The 20365-nt window shown below is 54.0% G+C and overlaps 8 protein-coding genes across 8 annotated transcripts; 2 read left to right on the top strand and 6 right to left on the bottom strand.

Annotated features, from left to right (window-relative positions):
* Window positions 1-356: 356 nt before the first annotated feature.
* On the bottom strand, window positions 357-1253 carry BBA_02674 (signal peptidase subunit; the record flags this gene model as incomplete). The annotated part of the gene is made up of 3 exons (XM_008597771.1): window positions 357-630; window positions 718-999; window positions 1111-1253. 3 exons carry the CDS (start codon window positions 1251-1253, stop codon window positions 357-359), a joined length of 699 nt encoding a protein of 232 aa, XP_008595993.1.
* Window positions 1254-2471: 1218 nt separating this feature from the next.
* Window positions 2472-5221, top strand: BBA_02673 (Ulp1 protease family protein; the record flags this gene model as incomplete). The annotated part of the gene is made up of 3 exons (XM_008597770.1): window positions 2472-2489; window positions 2558-3465; window positions 3520-5221. The coding sequence occupies 3 exons, from the start codon at window positions 2472-2474 to the stop codon at window positions 5219-5221; spliced, it is 2628 nt and encodes an 875-aa protein (XP_008595992.1).
* A 515-nt stretch (window positions 5222-5736) lies between these two features.
* BBA_02672 (WD domain-containing protein) lies at window positions 5737-7527 on the bottom strand (the record flags this gene model as incomplete). The annotated part of the gene is made up of 1 exon (XM_008597769.1): window positions 5737-7527. The coding sequence occupies one exon, from the start codon at window positions 7525-7527 to the stop codon at window positions 5737-5739; it is 1791 nt and encodes a 596-aa protein (XP_008595991.1).
* A 118-nt stretch (window positions 7528-7645) lies between these two features.
* Window positions 7646-8757, top strand: BBA_02671 (proteasome A-type and B-type; the record flags this gene model as incomplete). The annotated part of the gene is made up of 4 exons (XM_008597768.1): window positions 7646-7680; window positions 7938-8131; window positions 8197-8446; window positions 8556-8757. 4 exons carry the CDS (start codon window positions 7646-7648, stop codon window positions 8755-8757), a joined length of 681 nt encoding a protein of 226 aa, XP_008595990.1.
* A 542-nt stretch (window positions 8758-9299) lies between these two features.
* BBA_02670 (uncharacterized protein) lies at window positions 9300-11807 on the bottom strand (the record flags this gene model as incomplete). The annotated part of the gene is made up of 1 exon (XM_008597767.1): window positions 9300-11807. One exon carries the CDS (start codon window positions 11805-11807, stop codon window positions 9300-9302), a length of 2508 nt encoding a protein of 835 aa, XP_008595989.1.
* Window positions 11808-13280: 1473 nt separating this feature from the next.
* Window positions 13281-13985, bottom strand: BBA_02669 (uncharacterized protein; the record flags this gene model as incomplete). The annotated part of the gene is made up of 1 exon (XM_008597766.1): window positions 13281-13985. The coding sequence occupies one exon, from the start codon at window positions 13983-13985 to the stop codon at window positions 13281-13283; it is 705 nt and encodes a 234-aa protein (XP_008595988.1).
* A 908-nt stretch (window positions 13986-14893) lies between these two features.
* Window positions 14894-16360, bottom strand: BBA_02668 (pyridine nucleotide-disulfide oxidoreductase, putative; the record flags this gene model as incomplete). The annotated part of the gene is made up of 1 exon (XM_008597765.1): window positions 14894-16360. The coding sequence occupies one exon, from the start codon at window positions 16358-16360 to the stop codon at window positions 14894-14896; it is 1467 nt and encodes a 488-aa protein (XP_008595987.1).
* Window positions 16361-17414: 1054 nt separating this feature from the next.
* BBA_02667 (cyclin-like protein) lies at window positions 17415-19473 on the bottom strand (the record flags this gene model as incomplete). Its single annotated transcript, XM_008597764.1, has 2 exons — window positions 17415-19021; window positions 19092-19473. The coding sequence occupies 2 exons, from the start codon at window positions 19471-19473 to the stop codon at window positions 17415-17417; spliced, it is 1989 nt and encodes a 662-aa protein (XP_008595986.1).
* Window positions 19474-20365: the final 892 nt, after the last annotated feature.

Here is a 20365-nt window from a genome sequence, read left to right as displayed (position 1 = left end):
TACTGGTAAAATGTTCTATATGAAGTGCAATGTATGTTGTCGAATCCAGAGGGCAAAGATGACGACTAATGCACAGATAAAGGCACTGGAGCGCCTTTTCGCAACCTAGATAGATGAGGTGCATGGCATTGGGATAGATAACTTGTTTCAATAAAACGGCAGTGAACCCCTCATCGGCAGCAATCTCGTTTATAGTCGGGCGACACGAAATCAAAATATAGTCTCGAGTCTTCTCGTCAAACAACAGCTCACCATCCATAACGCCGAAGATTCATTCTTTTGTGGTGATGCCTAAGTCATATCGACATCCAAAACTTTCCCACATCTGCAATAATGACTTATCGAGACTCGATGGCTTACGCCTTAGCTTTATTGACCTTGGCCTTGGGTTTAGCCTTGGTCTCCTTGGCTTCCTTGACCTTGAGGGCTGGAAGGGCTAGCTTGTCGCTCTCGCCTCCGGACATGGTCTTCCATAAGAAGAGGTCCCGTGGCAGGTTCCAAGTCAGCAAACCAACCCAGGGCTGAACATTATAGTGCAGTTTCAGGGTGACATCTTCCGTCTGGGCAATCTTGCCAGAGGGATGCGTGATTTGGTACTTTGGCTTTTGGTTTTTGAGCTTAAGTTTGCCGCTGAAAGGTCCCATAATATTAGCAGAGAGAAAATCAGACATGGGCTTTTGGAGGATGGTTGCAGTTGATTTGGTATTCATCACGTACCGGTTCGGGTCAATCGACTTGCCAGCTGAGCTCTTTCGGAGCTTCTTCAACGTAGCTGGTCCAATATTCAAGAGGTGGTCGGCGCTGGGGTTGGTAATGATGCTGTCCCAGATGACAGCCGAGTTTGTCGTATTGTCCGCGCCGGGCCAGTCGGCAGTGACGTATACAAAGAGGTTCTTGGTGTTCCAGGTGAATAGACTGGAGAGGTCGGCGTCGAGAGAGAAGCGGATGACGGCGTATTCTTCTTTTTTGGTGCTGTAGTAGTGCGGCCGGCCCTTGACACTATAGCTTGTGAGCTAGATATTCTTCTTTCCTTTTTTTTTCTTTGCCTCCCTCTGTCGCCCCTCTAGAGGCGCGCCAGTCGAGCGAGCATGTCAAGGTCCAGCAGCTTACACTTGAATGTTGTCCGGGGTAATGATGCCGGACGGCTCGCGCGGGGAGAAGAGGTCAGTGGCAGCGATGAAGGCGCCAAAGACGCAGGCTACCGTGGTGAAGAAGCCAAAGACATTCTGGATGCGATTGAACGAGTTGTACATGTTTATGCGCGGTTACGGGGGAAGGCCTGGTCGCGACCACGTCGAACGAGTGAGGGAAAGTGTAGCTGCGCTTCGGGTTCCGGCGGTAGGCTTCGCCTCGTTCGGCGGGCGCTTTGGTTGTCGATTGGGGATTGCTTGATGGATGGATTGGCAAATGCGAGGGAGAGAGGAGCTCTGATGGGAAGTGATGGTCGGGCGCGAATCAGGACACGTTGATGAGTGTGGGGAGCTTTTTTGGGGTAAGTGCCTAGGTAGGTACCCAGTGTGCCAGTACCGCGCCTTATGCCTGCTTGTAATCCTGCTTTTCAAGACAAGGGATGATGCTTGTTGTTGATTAGATCTTTTTTTTTTAAATATTGCACGGTGAGTAAAGACAAATGAATATCGCAGTCTTTTTCTTTTTTTTTTTTTTTTTTTTTTTCAGATTCGATCTACTTTTCTACCTGGAACATAACATATATAGATTGACAACAAGCTCTGCCGTATTCATGTTTGAAATAGAAAAAGGGATCACACTGGTATGGTTTCACTATATCGAAAGCATGATGAATCCAAGATTCAGATTCGACATTTTTAAGCTTTTCCCCAAAATACATGTAAAGCTACCCAAAATTAGTTGGTACGGATACTAACCTCCCAGCCTCTCCAAGACTACAGTTAATTACCTACGGATACCACAACGCCCTGTTCAAGACCCACTGTCTCTGCCGCTTCACCCCGCTGATCGTGAGCCAACTTTTTTTCTTTAATCTGGGAGCGCCATTGTCGCAAGCCCTCTCAGCCGACAGCCCACATGGCCGCCTGTACCTGCTGCTCACGCCCTCAAACGCACGTCGACATATCTTGTCACATAGCGATCAGTCGCGTACCGCTATTGTTTCGCCAAATTATCCTCGCAGATAGTCACGGCAAGACGGCTTCAGCATTCGTTTGGTCGCCCCAGATGCTCTAGATCCATGCCGCCTGACAGAGCCCAAGATTCAGAGTCTAGCCGCCGAGAGAATCTAGCTGCAACAGCAACGAGTCAAAGACCTGGTTGGAAGTTGGTTTATCGACGGATAACTTGAGCACTATTGTACTCGTACCAACATCTCATAGCGCTATACGTCGATATTATTCCCAAGCCAACTCGTGCCCGGACTATGGGTGGTATGTCGTTGATGCATCAGCATGTGAAAAGACACTGACTGAATGGGCAGCAGGCCGACTAAAGCTACCATGGGGATCGAGAGGGTTGTAGGTTTTTTCCTTCCCCCCAGCATACCATATTTTCTCGCCATACAAAACTAACCCGTACCGTGTAGAAACGGATGAATCAGTCGTTCGCCTCAGTCAATACGCTCAACCAAAGTGGCAACAAGCGAGAATTTTCTGGACCATCCTCCGTCCCGCATCAGAATTCGGCTAAGCGGCAAAAGCTGAGCGCTCATTCTAGAGACGGTCTCTTACACGAAACCTGGAAACTCGGGCTAGAAAAATTGGAAGCAACAACCGACGACCGCAACCCTCAGACCGCCCACGCTGGCTCTACCCGTCCCTCAGAGAACAAAGCTCAAATCTCGGTGGATATATATGACCCAGATCCCTCACCATCTAGGGTTGTCTCCGATATTGCTCCCAGACACCGTGGTCCAAAACGGCGGTCCACCAATGTAGATTCATCAGCACACTTCAAGCATGCGTCCAAACGTCGCGAGGTCTCATTACAGCTTGACGAAATCGAGACGTCCGAGGACGAACTGCAGTCCAATCATTCAACTATTCCGTCAAGAGTTCGGCATACCCAATTTTCACGGATACAATCTTCTCCTCGTCGTATGCGCGGCAACATAATCTCGACAAAGTTTGATGATAATGGGTCGAAAGGCGTCAATAAAGTCTCGATAGACATAGTAAAGGCTGTGTCGGGGTCTTATTCGTATTGTGTGTCAGACAGCAATTGCCCCCAGCTGTCTTTGCATCGCTCGTCAAGCGATTCCTCTCTTCTGGAAGCATGGGCCAACGGAACGCGGGAAGAAGAGCATCAATGGGTTTCATTTAATGTAAAGGACGTTAGAAACGTTCGCTACGGCGGATGCTACTTGCATTTTCGACGATCCATGCTCCGCGGTCGACCGCCGACAATCACATTGCAATTTGCGAGCCCGCAAGGGGCTGCTCAAGTTGCCGAAATGATCGTTGAGGGTCTTTCTGAGAGGCAAACCGACACAAGGTAACTCTAACGTCAATCCATCTTTTTTCATCCCTCTCTAACTAATAACAACAGAGAAGAATTGAAAAAGATCCTTGACGTCTCCTGGAAGAAAGCTGCACAGAGCTCGCGACCTGCCAGTCGCGAGGATGATGACACCCGACAAGTGAATGTAACCAGGGATTGGAGCAGGCACTCCGGCGACGAAGAAACTCAAACGCAACGGAAGTCGCCGCAGAGCAACTCGACAGCTCGCTCCGCTCCCCTCGAAGAGCGAAGGCGCTCTGCATCACCAGCCCGACGAATTGGCATGGAAACGCGGCGGACCAGAAGGTCATCGCGAACTCGCAAGGAAATTGTCCCATCTCTCGAACGCTGGTCCAAGAAGAACACCGGATGGGACGAGGACTGGAAACAAACGCTTGTGTACCCTGCCAGCGGGCGCAACCGAACCTCGGTGGAAAAAGAAGATATTCTCAAGCTGGACGAGGGCGAATTTCTCAACGACAACTTGATTAACTTCTACTTGCGATACCTGCAAACCAATATAGGACGAGATCATCCAGAATTCGTCAGTCGCGTGCATATCATGAGCACATTTTTCTTTGAGAAGCTGACATCCCGTAAAGGGGGCATCAACTACGACGGTGTCAAGAGCTGGACTTCCAAGGTAGATTTGTTCTCTTACGACTATGTCGTGGTGCCGGTTAATGAGAACGCTCACTGGTATCTGGCTATCATATGCAACACTTCAAAGCTGCTAGCGCCTACGGAAGATGAAATGCATGTTGACACCTCCACAAATATTCTGCGCCGACCGAAATCAGAATCTCTGATCATGACGAATATGGAGCAAGGAATGACGGATGTTTCGCTCGAGGACGTTACTGCGCCACGACGCTCCTCTAGACAGCTTTCGTCGGGCTTGGCATCATCCCCATCGAAAATAGCTCCAGAAGCGGGCTCTCCGCCACGAGCTGTGCACGGCAGCCGTACTCTATCCAAGCGTACAGACGCCTCTGTGCCACGCATTATCACGCTTGATTCCCTCGGAATAACTCACTCCGCGACCTGCAAGGTGCTCAAGGAGTACCTTGTCGAAGAAGCCAAAGACAAGAAGAATATCAACCTAGCGGCCGTGCCCGTCGGCAAGAAGGCCCGCGGCATACCCGAGCAAGACAACTTCTGCGACTGCGGAGTCTTTGTTCTGGGCTACATGGATGAGTTTCTCAAGGACCCAGACACGCTAGTACGCAAGATCCTGGCGAAGGAGCATGTCGGCTGGTCGATTAACGCTGCGCGGCTGCGCGACAAGGTTCGGGAAATTCTATTTGGATTGCAGAAGGAGCAGACCGATCGTCTTGCACAGGAACGCGAGGCAAAGCGCCAAAAGAAACGCACGAGCGCCGTCTCGGGCAGCAGCGCGTCCGAGACTGCCCTTGAGGCGCTACCGCCCAGAAGCTCCGACATCAGTCAAGAACTCCCGACTCCGCGTCCACCACCAAACGTATGGCATGTGTCCGACGACGAAGGCGCCGTGGCCATGGTCAAGATGCCGGCACCCGCGGCACAGGCTGCGGACGAGACGGGGTCGCAGCCGTCCGCGAAGCGCGCGCACAAGACGCACGCACACCAACGGCAGCCAAAGGTGTCGCCTCCGCCTGCAAGCCCCGGCGACACGCAAACTCAAGACACGCAGGATTCGGTGCAGCTTCTCTCCGTGGTGGCGCGCTCCCCCTCGCGGCGGAAACGCCCATCAAAGTCTGCGCGCTTGTAACCTTTTGTCGCTTATTCATTTAAGAGCTAGAGCGCCATGTTTGGGGTTTTGACTACTTTTCATATCCATATAGAGATGGACGCTTTTGTTCATTACAGCGGTGGAATGTAAACTGTTCAACAGGCTCTGGATGTTGACAGTTGTGGATCAAAGAGGTTTGGTTGTACTTGTAGTTTGGCACCATTTCGTTCGTGCAGCAGTTTGCTCGGGTTGGCATGATTCACATTTTCACTAGCTACGTCTAACAATACATGACGCATTATTTGAGCATCTATACTACTACTGTGCACGCCGTGGTGTTTTTGAAAGGGCTGTTTACACGTGTCTTTTGTTTGTTTCCCATGGTTATGGTGCAAAATGGGAGAAGGATGCAGTGTCATGTGTACACACGACTGTTTTGAGGGAAATATGTACATGAAGCCTCCCTTGCCTTCCGTCTCGTACCCGTTCACGAGCTTTCTTTTTGTGATTCGCCTCTGATATGAACATGTATGCACACTCTCGGCTCCATTGTCTCATTCATCCGAGTCCACGTTTTCCGCGTGGCCGTTGGTCACCTCCTTTGAGATGCGAGGCACCTCAAAGATGACGCCACCGTTTCTCACGCCCTTTTGCACCTTCCACCGACCGAGGCGGTGCTCGCTACTTACTGCGGCCACAATGCACAGTCCATCTTTGCCGCGATCGCCGCGCTCAAAGGCAGTGATGCCATTAATGATGCCCTCGATGGGACGCTGCGGTTGCTGCTTATACGCAGCGTTTCTGTCGTCCTCGCCATCTTGCTCCGTCGTTTCCATGCCGGTGGTCTTTGTTGAGCTCTCGCTTTCTTGTCTGCCAAGCGAACCCAAGAGTTCGATTTTGCGCTTATCCTCCGAAAGCCGCCAGGCTTTAATTTGCCCGTCCCAGCTGCCGCTGAGGATGATGTCAGAGTATGGTATCGTCTCGAGTGCTGTGATCCAGCGTGGCGTTTGCGCAGGGATCTCGGCGCTTCTGGGTTCCATTTCGGCAGAAGCGGCTTGAGGTTCGAGTGGCGGATCAACGCCATGTGCCAGCACCTCAATGTACACAGGCTTCTTCTTAGCGACGCTCCAGAGCGAAATGGAACCATTGTCGCTTCCAGTCACAAACAATTCGTCGTCAATCATGGCGATGCGGTCCATGGTGCCTTCTGCCAGCAATGAGCGCTTGTCTACTGCCGAACTCTTCGGTTTCTTGTCGACAGCGCCGCCGCGGAAGACGAGCTGTGTTTCCTCGCTGACTTTCCAGAGGCGCGCAGTACGATCGCGCGCACCAACGCTGATACAGCGCTCTTGCGCCAGTGCGTCAATGTCCACGATTTCGTCTTGGTGGCCAAATAGCGTTTCGACATAAGCCATTTCATCCAGACTCCAAACCTTGACTGTTCTGTCTTTGGAGCAAGAGTAGAGCTGGTTTGTACCTCTTCGAAAGGCAAGTCCCGTGACAGCATCACGGTGGTGGGTGAGAACCTTGATCGGCTTCAACGTCTCTGCCTCGTAGACAATAATTTTCTTGTCTTCTCCTCCAGTTACGACGTATTTGCCATCTGGTGAGGCCGCAACAGTGAGAATTCGGCCAGTATGACGTTTAAAGTATCGCTCTCCAGCTTTGGCAGTGTTTCCTCTGATCCAGGTTTCGAGCTCGGGTTTTCTTCTGGGGGGTGCGGCGGCTTTTTTGGGTTTGCGCTTTGTTGTTTGGGGATATTGATCCTTTGGCAGATCTTGTGTTCTCCATCGGTGGAGAAACATGTCTTTTGATGCGGTGTACACATATGGAGCGCATGCGGCGACACCAGTGATGGCATGGGTGTTTGTTCGAAAGAATGTTTGTGACGATTGTTGAAGGGCCAATTCGGGCGCCAACTGACGATAGACCTTTCCCTTGGTCTCTGCAATGTCCTCTTCTAATCGTTCAGCGATCATGTCCCGATCGATATCGGCAGCGTCAAAGCCAGCTTCGTCGACGTGCTGCTTGACATTCTGGAGGTAGCGCTCGGCTAGACGCAATCTTCGTTCGGCGGCGGTTTCTTCTTCGCTCTCTTCAGATTCGCTATCGTCTACATCTTCTTGTTCGTCGGACTGAACGACAGAGTCGTCATCGTCATCGTCCGACTCACTTTCGGAGACTGAGTCGTCCCGCCGTGCTCGCTTCTTTGGTGTCGCAGCGGATTTGTTGCCGCGGGGCTTGCCATTGCTTCGCTGCACGGCAATCTTCTTTTTGGGCGCTTCTGAAGACACATTTCTCTTGCGCTTCTTTTGGCTGCCGGGGATTGAGAAGAATGACGACATGGCTACCGCTGTTGCTCGGGAGAAAGCAGCGCTGTGTCTATCTTCCAGGCCAGAAAAGTAGCAAGTTTTCTGCCGCCTTTCAAAAAAAAAAAAAAAGTTGGAGAGGCACTTGCCAGAAATGGATAGTGTATCCACAGCAGGCGTCGACCAATGGTGTGGGCTGATCGGGTCATAGTGGTTCCGGTCATCCACTGGCGCAACTTGACTTGTTACTGCGAGCGCTTGTTGACGCGCATGGCTACAGCAGCCTAGTTGAGGTAGGTAGCTACCTAGCTTGCCGAAACGCAACACTCTACAAGGCATCAAGCTTCCTCTTCAACCACAACACTATCCCACGCAACAATCAATATGTGAGACAACACATTCATTCTCAAATATCATGAATCTTGCTGCTGACATTGCCTCATCAGGGAGGTTCTACTGGGCATCACTGGCAAAGACTTTACCCTCATCGCGGCTTCCAAGGCCGCCATGAGGGGCGCTACGATCCTCAAGGCATCGGACGATAAGACGAGAGAGTTGAACAAGAACACTTTGCTTGCTTTTTCTGGAGAAGCTGGTGATACAGGTAAATCATCCGCCTCGAACCTGAGCTGGCGCATCCGTGTGATGCATGGCTCGCCGAGGGGACGCTGGCGACGATGCTGACGTGCAATGTTCCGTTTGCAGTGCAATTTGCCGAATATATCCAGCGCAACGCACAATTGTACTCGATGCGAAACGAGACAGACCTATCTCCCTCGGGCCTTGCACATTTTGTGCGTGGCGAGCTCGCTTCCAGCCTGCGATCGCGAAAGCCTTACAACGTCAATCTCCTCATGGGTGGTGTCGATCCCATCACGGGCAAGCCCTCTCTGTACTGGATGGACTACCTTGCAGCGATGGCCGAGGTTCCTTATGCCGCACATGGCTACGCACAGTAAGCAACATCTGAGCAGCACCGACGATGCGCCAAGCAAGCTGAGAGCAGTTATCGCTGCCGCTGACCGGCTGAGGTTGGAAGACGACGACTGACCATGCTTGAATAGGTACTACTGCCTCTCGATCCTCGACAAGCACCATCACCCGGATATTACTCTCGGACAGGGCATCAAGCTTCTGACGCTGTGCACTGACGAATTGAAAAGACGATTACCGATTGACTTTAAGGGCATGGTTGTCAAGGCCGTCAAGGCTGATGGAATTGTGGATATAGAATTTGATGACGACAAGGTTGTAAAGTCGGCGTAATTTATGAAGCAAGGCTAGATCAAGGTGCGGCCTGCATAGCCGTGGCTAGGTAAAGCCGAGGAATCAATTTTTGACTCAATCCCTTCCATTCTCTCTACCATGTGATTGTACCAGCACAAGCTGGATACGGTCGCGCTGATTGAATTTGAGCCAGTATATATCGAACACTCAACGGCCAGCAGCGAGCTTAAGAACTGCTATTTTCTACTGCAGTTGGGGCCAACGTGACTTGGATGGTGGCTACGACTCATCGATGGATGGCCTACGACGCAAAGCTTGTATCTGTTGAGTACGTCTGGCACTGTACTCTTTTATGTCTTGACCAGACGACTTTGCCCATGCTACGCGTTGCTTCCTTTCTGGCGAGATCCTCCAATGCGATCGTCTGAGCGGCTGTTAGACATTCTCCATAGTGATTCGGGGCTCTTGTTGTTTGTCCTCTGTTATATGATTCAGGTACCTTGTTTTATGTCTTCTTTGAAAATTTCTTATTTACTGAATTTACTTATTTACTTTGATTTCTCTCATCTGTCATTACAAAATCAACACCCCTCAATAGCTGCGGGCAAAATGCTCCACAAGTGATCCTTTGTTCCATTGTCATCAAACTGCACCACGTTGGCGCCGTTTGTCACAGCCATGCCGTCAACACCAGCCACCTTGTTGCTTCCCTTGTTCCTGATTAAAAAGTGCCCGTTTCCGCGCGATTCCACCTTCCACAGGCGATACGCGCTCCGATCGCCGCCGCCGCCGCCGCCACCACCCTCGTCGTCATCGTTGACCTGCACCAGATTCGCGCTATTATCGTCCGACTCGACGGCGAGCACGAGGCCGCTATGCAGGTTCCGAATCGCGCTCCAGCCTGCCTGCTGCGCGGGCACAAACTCCCAGTGGTGGTCGCGCGAGCCATTGTCGTCGTACTGCTGCACGAGGGCGCCAGACGTCTCGAGCATGCGCTCGACGCCCATGAGCTTGCCGCTGTTCTCGTTGCGCAGCTGGAACAGCGGCGCGGTCCAGGCCTCGAGCTCCGACAGGCCCCAGCCCTTCCTGCCCGGCTCCGGGTTGGGCGCGACGACGCGGAGCTGCGACGCGGATATGGCGGGAAAGGTGATGCGAATCTGCTCGTTGGATGACGTGGGCGCCGCCTTGCTCCGCTGCTGGCCGGGCACAGTCACCCAGGCGCTTGCGTCGCCTCCGGGCGGCAGGTACTGCAGGTCGTAGCTGGCCGGGAGGCGGACGCCGTCGTCGTCTTGGTAAAAGTAGAGGCGGACGTCGCACAGCGACTGGGTCTGGCGGAAATCGACGCCGAAATAGTCGCTGGCGTTGGGGCTCTGGTACGAGGTCCAGCGGGTGTTGGGCGGCACGCCTGTGCGCCAGATGTTGCCGTCAATGGCCCGCATCGGGTCGTCGAACCCGGACGTGTAGGAAGCAAAGGCCCGCGACAACTGGGTGTACCGTTGGGAGTTGGCGGCAATGTTCACTTTGAAGGCTGGGGGCTGAGGGATGGCAGGAGTGACATCCACGGTGACTTGCTCGACTGCATCGCGATGGAGGACCAGAGTTCCGTCGACATACACCCTGAAGCCCGCTCCTTGGTTGTATCGGTTGCCCGACTCGTCCCATAGCACGGTGATGCTGCGGCCGTGGTAGGCCATGTTCTCGACGGCAAAGTACGCCCAGGTTGAGGGCACCAGCGGGCGAATGGTCAAGTGATTGTCGGGGCGCCCGCGAAGCCCCAGCAGTCCCGCGAGGACATTGTCAACAAATGTTGAGTGGTTGTAGTCCTCGCTGTGGTCACGTCCGTCGTACATCCATCTATCCTCGGTGGGATGGTGCGCTTCGGCAACGTATGGCGTGCCGTTTTTGTAAAGAGTCTTTGCATACGTCTCCAAGAGCTTGAAATAGTCTGACGGTTTGACGGTATCTTGCTGGTAATGGTGCAGCAGCGTCTCGACCGCGGCGAGCGTCTGCGAGGTGGCAAAGGGCCACGAGGGGCCGTCCCAGCGGCAGCAGCCGTCGGCTTCGTGCATGTACCACTTGCTCCTCTGCTCAAGAGTGGTTGGTCCAAAAGTTGACGAAAAGCCTTGCGTGTCCATCAACTGCTCGAAAGGCTCTGTTGAAAAGTTGGCAGTAGGCATGTCGAACATCCAGGGGAGAAAGCCCATAATCTCACGATCGTTTAGCAGCTTCTGGCCATAGTCGCGATGTCGATGCACAAAGAACTTCTTGTCCTTGTTCCACAATTGCGAGTGCAGAGCCTTTTGCAAAGACTCTGCGCGTTTCTCATATTCTCTTTGCAGGTCAGAGTTGCCTGTCAACGAGGCAATCTCGGCAATGGCGCGCGCGTCGCCGTACTGATACGCGTTGATGGTTGGGCGGAAGCCGGCTCCGCCGTGGTAGGCATCACCGCTGGGGGACTCGTACGAGGCCGCCGTATATTCAGTGGCATCCCAGACGGGGACCTGCCAGTACAGTCCGAGGTCAGAGTTGAAGTGGCTGTCCCAGCCGCGGTACTGCTTGACGAGGTTGTCGAGCTGGCTCGTGGTAAAGTTTACGTCTCCGGTAATGAGGTACTGTTTCCAGACGGCGCTGGCGGCCCAGAAACTATACTCGTGGGCCCAGTCGTGCGTGTCCTTGTTGAGCTCCTCGGTCGCGGGCTTGGGAAGCTGTCCGGGACCGGCGAGCCAGTAGTTGACCAGGTCCTGGCCGTAGCGGAGGTCGCGCAGCCACCGACCCTCTGCAATATGATGACCGGCAGCGGCGACAATTCCGCCAAGGGGCGCGCCGTACCCGGCTGGGTGGAGGAATTCCGTGGCGAGGTAGCCGTGCTGGGCTCCCGTGTAAGCCAGGTGTTCCTTGTAAGTCTGCCAGCGATAGTAGTAGACGTCTTGGATCTGCGTGCTGGGGACCTCTATCAGAGGAATGTTTGTCTCAAACCAGGCCGGATCTTCCACTCTGGAGAGTAGGCGAGCATGGTCCAGAAAATTGGTGCTGGCAGCCAGGACTCGCTGCAAGAGTGACAGCCCTGCTAATGGCCGTGTTGCACGCATATCGCCAGGTTTGGAGCGATAGCGTGAAGTTGAATGTCGATCTGATGAAAATCATTGGCACAATACTGAGACACGACTTGGATAATTGGTAGATTATATACCGGCATCTCCTCTTTGCTTCTTTGTAACCCTTATTCAGTTTTTTTTAAAGTACACTACAAAGTGGCCGAGCTCGGGCGCATGTTCATATCATGCCTTGCCCCTACCATTGTGCAACGCCTTGGCGACACCCGACAAGGCATCCCACTGACCTTGCCGACCACGCGATGTTACCCGCCGGAACATGACCAGCACACATCACGGGATGCTGCCCTGTAGCTGAAGGTTTACAATATATATAATTCTCTCATGCCTTTGAGACTATTGAGACTATTAATACGCCCACAACATCTCAAAGGTGGTCAAAGACATTTTTCTATTTCGCCGAACACATGGTCACGCACACGGATCCCATGCCATCTTTGGCTCTATCCAACTTCCCGAGCAGTGTTAGTAGTGCTAGGCAGAGAGGTCTAGAACTTGCTTTCCGTGTGCCGACGGACCACCACATCCGTTTTTTTTTACGGGTCGTCTTTGACTGGCTACTGCAGTGCTCGTCGCACGACTCTTTTTTTGTTCGTGTTTGGTTCACGAGAACTAGTTCAAGTTATGCGTCGCATGCCCATGGTGCAGTGCAGAGAGGCAAAGGGCGGTAAAGTGGGGTGGGTGCAGGTGCATGTATGAGCCCCTTGGAACAAATACTGATACCTCGTTCGACCCCTTTTCGTGTATTTTCTTTTTATTTGCCAGTACGAGTCAAGTTGTCGGTAGCCAAGTTGTCATTCTTTGCACACAGTACGGACGGTGTTAGAAGCTGCGCAGTCGAGCAGCTCCATCACCAATAGTCAACTCAGCTCGCTATAAGTTATTCACTGTGACAAGAAATCATCTACATGAAAGTTGGTGTTATGTGGGGGTACTTCCCCTGGATCCGAGTCTTCTCGGAAACAATGACGCCGAAAGAATTCAGATGAGGTGGGTTTCTAGGTTTCCCTGCCGTACTCTACCGGATGCAAGTCTCTTGTTCAGCAATGTGGAGGTGTCGGCCATTGATGTTGACACGACAGAGACAGGGACTACCAGTCTTCCCGTTGCGGAGTTTCTTTCGACTGTTACTTGGGTATATTCAGTTTATTGGATGTAAAATGAGCAAGATTTGTTAATTTCCAACAGGAAAGTTCAAGCTATAGAATTCGAGATAAAAAAACACAACACGAGCAACTGATGAAGAGGTTAGTACAGTTGTCGAAGCCGCGGAAGACAATTATTATCCAGTTACATGGTAGTAGAAAATACCATGGTCAGTCATACGTATGCACAGTGTTCGTTAAATGTGGCCAGTTCTACACATTCATTAAACATGCCAATTATGCATCCAGTCTTCAATTCGACACCATCCGTCCTGTCCCCCCCCCCCCTCCCCCCGCGCGTCTTTTACATCTTGGAGGCATCCCTGTAGCAGCTCACCTCCCGCGCAAACTCGTGGCTCGCAAGCGCCCCCTCTGGCAGTTCCTTGAGCTCCGCGCACTCGGGCAGCAGCGCAATCGCCACGCACTCCTCCGGGGGCAGGGGCAGCATCGCCCCCCTTCCGCCACCCCGCCGCCGCAGCACGTTGAAGCGCTTCCCGCCATAGTACGCGAGCGGCTCGTTGCAGGCCAGCCACCCCATCGGGCGCAGCTGCGGGTGAGCGGCGGCGGCGGCGGCGGCGGCTCCGACAGCCGGCACGTAGACGCCGCCGTCGCCGGGGCCGACGTCCAGACGGGCGACCTGCACGTCCCAGTCGTCGTCGAGTGTGTGCAGTGAGAGGCCGTACGGCACGGGCGGGGCGCCGCCGTCGGAGACGGTGCTCCAAGACGTGTCTTTATCGGAATCGGTGCCGTTGACGTAAAAGATGCGTCCAGTGTCGGCGCGAAAGCCAACCAGGTTCGTGCCGGCGCCGTCGTGGATCGAACTGATGTACTGGTGCTGGACGGGCGAGGCGAGGTCTGCGCGGGGATCGCGCAGCCGCACCCGCAGCTTCAGGCCCCGGGCGGTGCTCAGGTTGTTGATGGTGTCGTTGTGGTTGTTGCCCGGGCAGACGGCCGAGGCCGCGGCGGCGGCGAGGCCAAAGAGGCCGAGAGCAGCGAGGAGAAAGCGCATCATGGCCTTGTCAAGATGTGTTGTAGTTGGGTTGTTTGGGTTATGGAGAGGAGTTGATATCGCTCTCCTGTAAAAGGTCTATTCTCCAGACTATATACATATTTTCGACACAAATGTCTGGTTGGAGAGAAAGTCGGTCGCATGTTGTGTAAGTGGGCTTAATTGTAACCAAGTGACGTCGGGCTGGCTAGACCCTGAATCTCGGAGCTTGATCTTGGTTCTTGGTAGATCAGTTTGGCGGAGGTCCAAGAACTGCCCAGCTTCCTTGAAAACAAACAAGCAAGCTTATACCACATGCAACCCGAAGCCGGCGAGCGAATCGCCCCGTTCGTACTCATTGTTTGCTACTGGAGTCGGTCAGTTCAACTTCATCAAGGAGTTTTCTCTTATACACCATGTGAGACAATCTGTCAAGCTTCACACTAATTGTCTGCAAACAAATTTGTAACTTGACAGTGCAAATGATTGTGTTTTCCAATGACACGTTTGAGGTTGGAGAGTTGCTTGTGAAGCCGTCACAGAAGAGGAGCCAGCGTCATACAGCATCCCCAAATGAGCATATCACTTGGCTTTTTGTGTCAAGTTGTGATGACGGATCCTCACATAATGTTGTGTTCACCTGCTTTTTGTGTTGGAATTTCATCCCCCAAAAACCGCTTGCCGGCGAAACCAAACTGCAAGTTTGCCGGCTGCCAAATACAACACTAGTTTGCCATTCACACACACAGCCCGGTCATCAGGATATCACGACATGAGCTCTCGAGGGCTTCTGTCCTTCCATTCCTTTTTTACCGATAATCTACCTTTTCTCTATTTGCAGTCTCGACCATGATTGAACTTTTGCATCTAGTCTTTGATCCCAATTCTTCTCCCCCCATCTCCCCCATTTTCCTCAAAACCCTCTCTCTCTACCGGAGAAAGCCCTTTGGACCGCCCCAAGTTCCCTTGATCATGTGCTTCTTGTACACCCACGGAAAGAAGTCCTTCTTCAGGTGGTAAAACAGCCTATTCGGCACCGCCTGGTCCACGCCCAGCCTCGCAAACGTCTCCTTTGGTTCACCGCCATACTTGAACTCGGCCAGCAGCACTTTGCCATACTCTGTCGTCAGCGGGCACGACGTGTATCCATCATACGTCGCCGGCAGCGGCCCCTCCTCTTCATCCTTCTTCTCCTCCCTCTCCTCCTTTCTCCCTTGCTCCGCCACGGCCAACAAGTTGGCCACGAGCACCGGCGCCTGCGCCGTCACCGCCGCCGCCGTCTTAGCCGTCGGCAGCCCCGCCGCATCGCCCAGCGCCCACACGTTGCCGTGCTTCTTGTGCCGCAGCGTCGCCGCGTCCACGTCCACCAGGCCCGTCGCCGCATCGGCGAGCGGGCTTCGCGCAACAAACGCGTGCGGACCCATCTTGGGCACCGCGTGCAGCAGGTCGAAGCGCCGGCGAATCGTCGTCGTGCTTGTCCCGCCGTCGGCCGCCGCCGCCTCGCGCGCAAAGACGGCCACGTCGCCGTCCACCTCGACCAGGTCGTGCCCAAACAAACCCTCGACGCCGCGCGCCACCCGCAGCGCCTCGAGCGCCGCGCTGTACTTGGGCACGCCAAACATGGCCGGCGCCGCCGTCGCAAACGTCACGCCCACGCCCGCGCCCTCCCCCTCATCGCCGTCGCCGCTAATGCCGGGCCGGTACCTTCCCGCGCGCTTCCAGTGATCCAGCGCCAGCCACATGACCTTTTGCGGCGCCCCCGCGCACTTGATTAGGCCCTTTGGCTGCGTAAACAGCGCCCTTCCCTTCTTCAGCCCCTCCACCGTCCCAAACACCTTGTCCGCGCCCTCGTACCCATACACCGTCGACACCGGCGCGCCCGGGTCCGCCAACGCCTCCGGCAACCCCTTGATGCTAGCATAGTCAATGTGGATGCCCGGACACACGACGAGCTGCTCGTACCGCAGCGTCTGCCCCGTCATCGCCAGCGTCACCGCGCTGTCCGCGGGCTGGAAATCCCGGACAGCCTCGTCGTACAGCGTGAGCTTTGGGTCCAGCACGTCGGCCGTCCGCAGCCGCAGGTCCTGCTTGCGAGCGAGACCCCCGCCGACGAGCGTCCAGCCGGGCTGGTAGTGGTGCCACGGCGCCGGGTCGACGACGGCAATGTCGCCGCGCGCGTAGCGCCCTGAGCGCAGGAGCTGGTGGCTCACGCTGGCGCCGGCCGCGCCGGCCCCGACAATGACGACCTTGTGACTGCGGGACGTGCCAACGACTGGATGAGTAGTGGTGGTGGTGGTGGTGGCGAGCGTTCGAAACCGCGGCGCCGCGACCACGACGACGCGCGAGGGGCAGGCCGCGCGGGAGAGCACCGTCCTGGAAGAGCAAGCCTGCATCATGTTGGCAATGGATGCTGTGCTGTTGCTCAAGGGCACGGGACGCCTAGTCAAGATGGAATTGGACGAGTGGGCACGACAGCAACAACTGATATGGACCTAGTATCAGTAGATGTGGCCAAGTTGGCGTTGACTCTGCCACGCCGTCCTGGAGATGATAATAATTCAATAAAAAAAAAGAGTTTTGTTGTTGTATATGACAATGGTCAGTAAGCAAAAGCTATTCCCACTACATTACCAACAGCCCATTTTTAAATTATCACGTCTTGCCTTTGTCGGGACGCCGTGTATCAATGGCGTGATTTTAGCACCTCTCCACCGTGGCAGATGGCGACGGACCGCACGGCTCGTCGGCCTACTTTTATGTGCAATTCTATCAAGACGACAACGTAATGTTGGCAAGCCTTCATCCGTCCCTATTGGAGTTGTGAGAAATTAGTCCAAGTTTGATATTCAAGTCACAAAACGTGGACCGCTCTTACGTGCTCGCCTTGTTGTAGACTGGCATTTACATACCTCCCCACTGCAGCATTGCGGCTGTAGGGGTAAGATTAATCACATCAAATTGCAATGGTTCAACAGATAAGCCAATCATCTATATTCGTACAAGTATCAACGACTCTACTTGGTCCGTTTTTTTAAAACGAAACTAGACATCGCTAATCGTCATCCCTATATCATGTCCGCACCCTTGGACGATGCATGCAATTATTAAGTTTTGTGCGCCTCTTCGGCCCAAGCCAAAACCTCTGGCAGCCTGGGCCTGATGCAACAGCAATCCTGCCCAAGACCCGCCCATGTTTTATCAACGCGCTTCGTAAAGGGAGAAAGAAGAAATTTTCACCAAGGCGTTGTGTTATCGCAGAAAAACACCCGTTGCCATGACTCCGTTCTCCGCCCCAAGCAAACAGTGTAACGAGAATGTGTTGTGTCAGGAACAAAGGAAATGGATAAGAATGCTGGATACGCTGAGATGAGAATATAATACTGCCCAGTACATATCTTCAGCACTTGTGTGCACCATTTCTGGTATAAACAATAAGCGTCTTATCAAGCTCTAGTTCAGGATGCCCTCCCAGATACCCTGGCCCTGATTAAGGACCGGGCGAGGGTTGGCAGTCTGGAAGCCGGTGACGGCCTCGGTAGAGCAGCACACTCTCTTGTGAGAGGATTTCATGTTCCATGTGACCTCGGGGATGTGGTAGGTGCCATGTAGGAGGTGGCGGACGTTTTCTTGAAGACTGTCGTCCATGAGCGTAGGACGGCTGCGCTTGCGGTTCATGCGAGCAATGGGCGTAGAGCTGGCAGAGTGCAGATCCTGGTTGTGGAGGTCCTGCAGGGCGCGAGCAGCGTCGCAGACAGGGTCTCTAGCCATGTCTTCGAGTTCCTCTTCGCGTCTGGCCAAGGGAGTGTCCAAGGACAGGCCTCCGAGCTTCGCAACCGGGCCGGTATACGATTCGGGCGACGACGAAAAGATGTGCTCATCAGCAAAATCCTCAGGAACGGACGGGACAGTCGGCTTCTGGCAACTTCTCTCACTCATCGACTTAGCCACACGGAATCGCGACGTAGCCATCAACTTGGAGTTGAGGGTCGCGCTAGCGAGGGACGAGACTGATGAGATTGAAGAGGAGCGGGAAGAGCGAGAGACGTCCGAAATCATGGACTCGGGGGACGAGGCAGTGGAGACAGAGTTGGCGAGGGAGGAGCGACGAGGCGGACAGTAGCTAAGAGGAGACGAAGTCGCCGAGATGGGGAGACGGTCGAGGTGTTGAGTACCAGTGACCGAGTGGGCTTGGGCCATGGCGAGACACATGGCGCTGGGCTTCCTGAAGGATCCCACACTCACGGCAGGAGTGCAAAGACCGTTTGTTTGAGGAGTCAGGCGGGGGGTTGGCAGAAGTCCCATAGCAGGCGCAGGGCGGCCGATGGAGTAAGCGGGCGTGCCCATGGACTCCGCAGTTGCAATGGGTGCCGAAATGAAAGCCTTGGGGGTGGCATCGGCGGCAGCAACCATGGCGGCGCGAGCATCGGTAGGGGGGTTGAGGATGCTGCGAGGTCGCAGCGCATCGAGATCGTTTTGCTGAGAGAACGGACCATCAATGTTGGTAAGCTCCGGGTTGAGGCGCAAGATCAAATTCCTCCACTCAATGCTCTGCTGGGAGAGGGCCTGCGTGGCACCAGGCGAGGGAGGTGAGGGAGGCGGTGTGTATTTGAGAACGATCTCGGTCCAGCGCTGAAAGACATCGTCGGCGATGTGCAACTTCCAGTTGACAGCGAGCAGAAAACAGATTTCGTTTTGATTGATTTCAAAAGTGTTGAGACCAGAAATCTTGCTCCAGGCTCGAGCAGAGTAATTGCGATCCTGGAGGTACTTGGAGGCGAGAATCAATGCAGCGAGGAACATGCGACGGCCACACTGGAGAGCGCGGTCGGCATGACGGTCCTCCGGCTGCTCCATGGTAAAGTTGTGCTTGGGAACATGCGGCTTGATCAGGACAAGATAATAGAGCGCAACCTGAAGGGTCGAGTAGCTGGTGCGGGAGCGGCGGAGAGTCTCCTGGATAAAGGTGCGCAAAGGCAAAACTGTCCTGATACCGGGCTCAGAGCGACATGCTGCAGAAGACAGTGGCCAAATGGCCTCGACAATCTGCGTCGACGAGTCTATACGGGTAAGTGTGTGAGAGAAGCATTCCTGAAAGCGCCATGGAGGCTGAGTGGCATAGAGACATACCAACAAGAGAGTCGACAAAGTTGACCTTTCGGTCGCTTTGTCGGACAAGCGGAGGTGGGCAAGCGCCCCGAGCGCGAGATCCGGGGGCTGAGCGGCGGGGATTCTGACGCAGCTCTTTTGGGAGAGGCTCAGAAACGGTAGCCTGGGTAAGAGCAGATCGATAGTTGACCGCCTGGGCAGACACATGATGCTTGCGGTAGTAGGAATCGCAAGAGTCTGAGTCGCAAGTAGAGGAAATCGAGGTGTCATCTGAAGATTGAGAGGCCGTGTCAGACCAGGTAGAATTTGTAGTTGAGACGGAAGAGGTCAAAATGTTGTTGTAAGTGGCATATTGGTTGTGGATGGAGACGTAGGTCGGCGAGATGTCGTTGTCGACCTGCATCTTGAAGAGTGTGTATATAATATTATGAGGAAAGGCTTGAAAGGTGTGTAATGTGTTTCAAGCCGCGTATTGTATTATTCCAGTCGCCGTCTGGCTATGTCAAACCGAGAGACGAATCGTAAATTACCGTTGAGCAGATGTTCAAGATCTTGTGTCAAGTAGAGCTAGCCAATGTCAATGCATGCGCAGAGGCCGATCGACAAAGGCTAATATCCGGGAGATGAGAAACAAGATCGGCTAGATGTCGAAGCTAGTGAAGGCTTTCTTCACACTGACAATGAAACCGGTAGACGAGGCGGAGACGGCGACTGGGATAGTTGTGTAGGGTGCAAGAGGCATTTCGTCAAGACTGTATAATCTCAAGAAATGAGGATTGGTGGTGATGGAAGACCGTTTAAATCAAGTCAACCATTTGTCGGGTAGGAGTGAGGCAGAGAGGATCGAGTCAGACAATGGTCATGAGGCGCAGGCCCGGTGTCGTATGTCGAAAGTGGCGAGGGGAGGGTGAGTCGAACGCCGGGGGTGAGGGACAGGACGCGACCGACGATGATATGCAGGTACGGGTAGGTGATGTGCGTCTGCAGGGGACGGAGCGTCGACCGGGAATATATTTAGCAAAAGGGAAGGGGAGGGAGCAGAGAAATGTGACTCTTTTTACCGTAGCCCAAGACCAAGGCGACGCCGATGGTGACAGCCTGGGAGGCGTTGTGCTGTGTGGATACCGGAAACGGCTGTGTGACTCTTTTGCACGGGTGGCGAAAGACTCAAGAGGCAGTGAGCAACTGTGGTGGTGGCCAGGCGGGGGGGGCTCAGGCTCAGGCTCACTCGGGCTCAGCGCAGCAGGCAGAGAGAGTAATGGCAGTGGGCCACAGGCGGTTTCGGAGGGGCCAGC

This window comes from Beauveria bassiana, assembly GCF_000280675.1.
Source record: "Beauveria bassiana ARSEF 2860 unplaced genomic scaffold BBA_S00005, whole genome shotgun sequence".
NCBI lineage: Eukaryota > Fungi > Ascomycota > Sordariomycetes > Hypocreales > Cordycipitaceae > Beauveria > Beauveria bassiana.
Note: the sequence above shows the minus strand (reverse complement) of the source record. Positions and strands in the feature narration are given on the sequence as shown.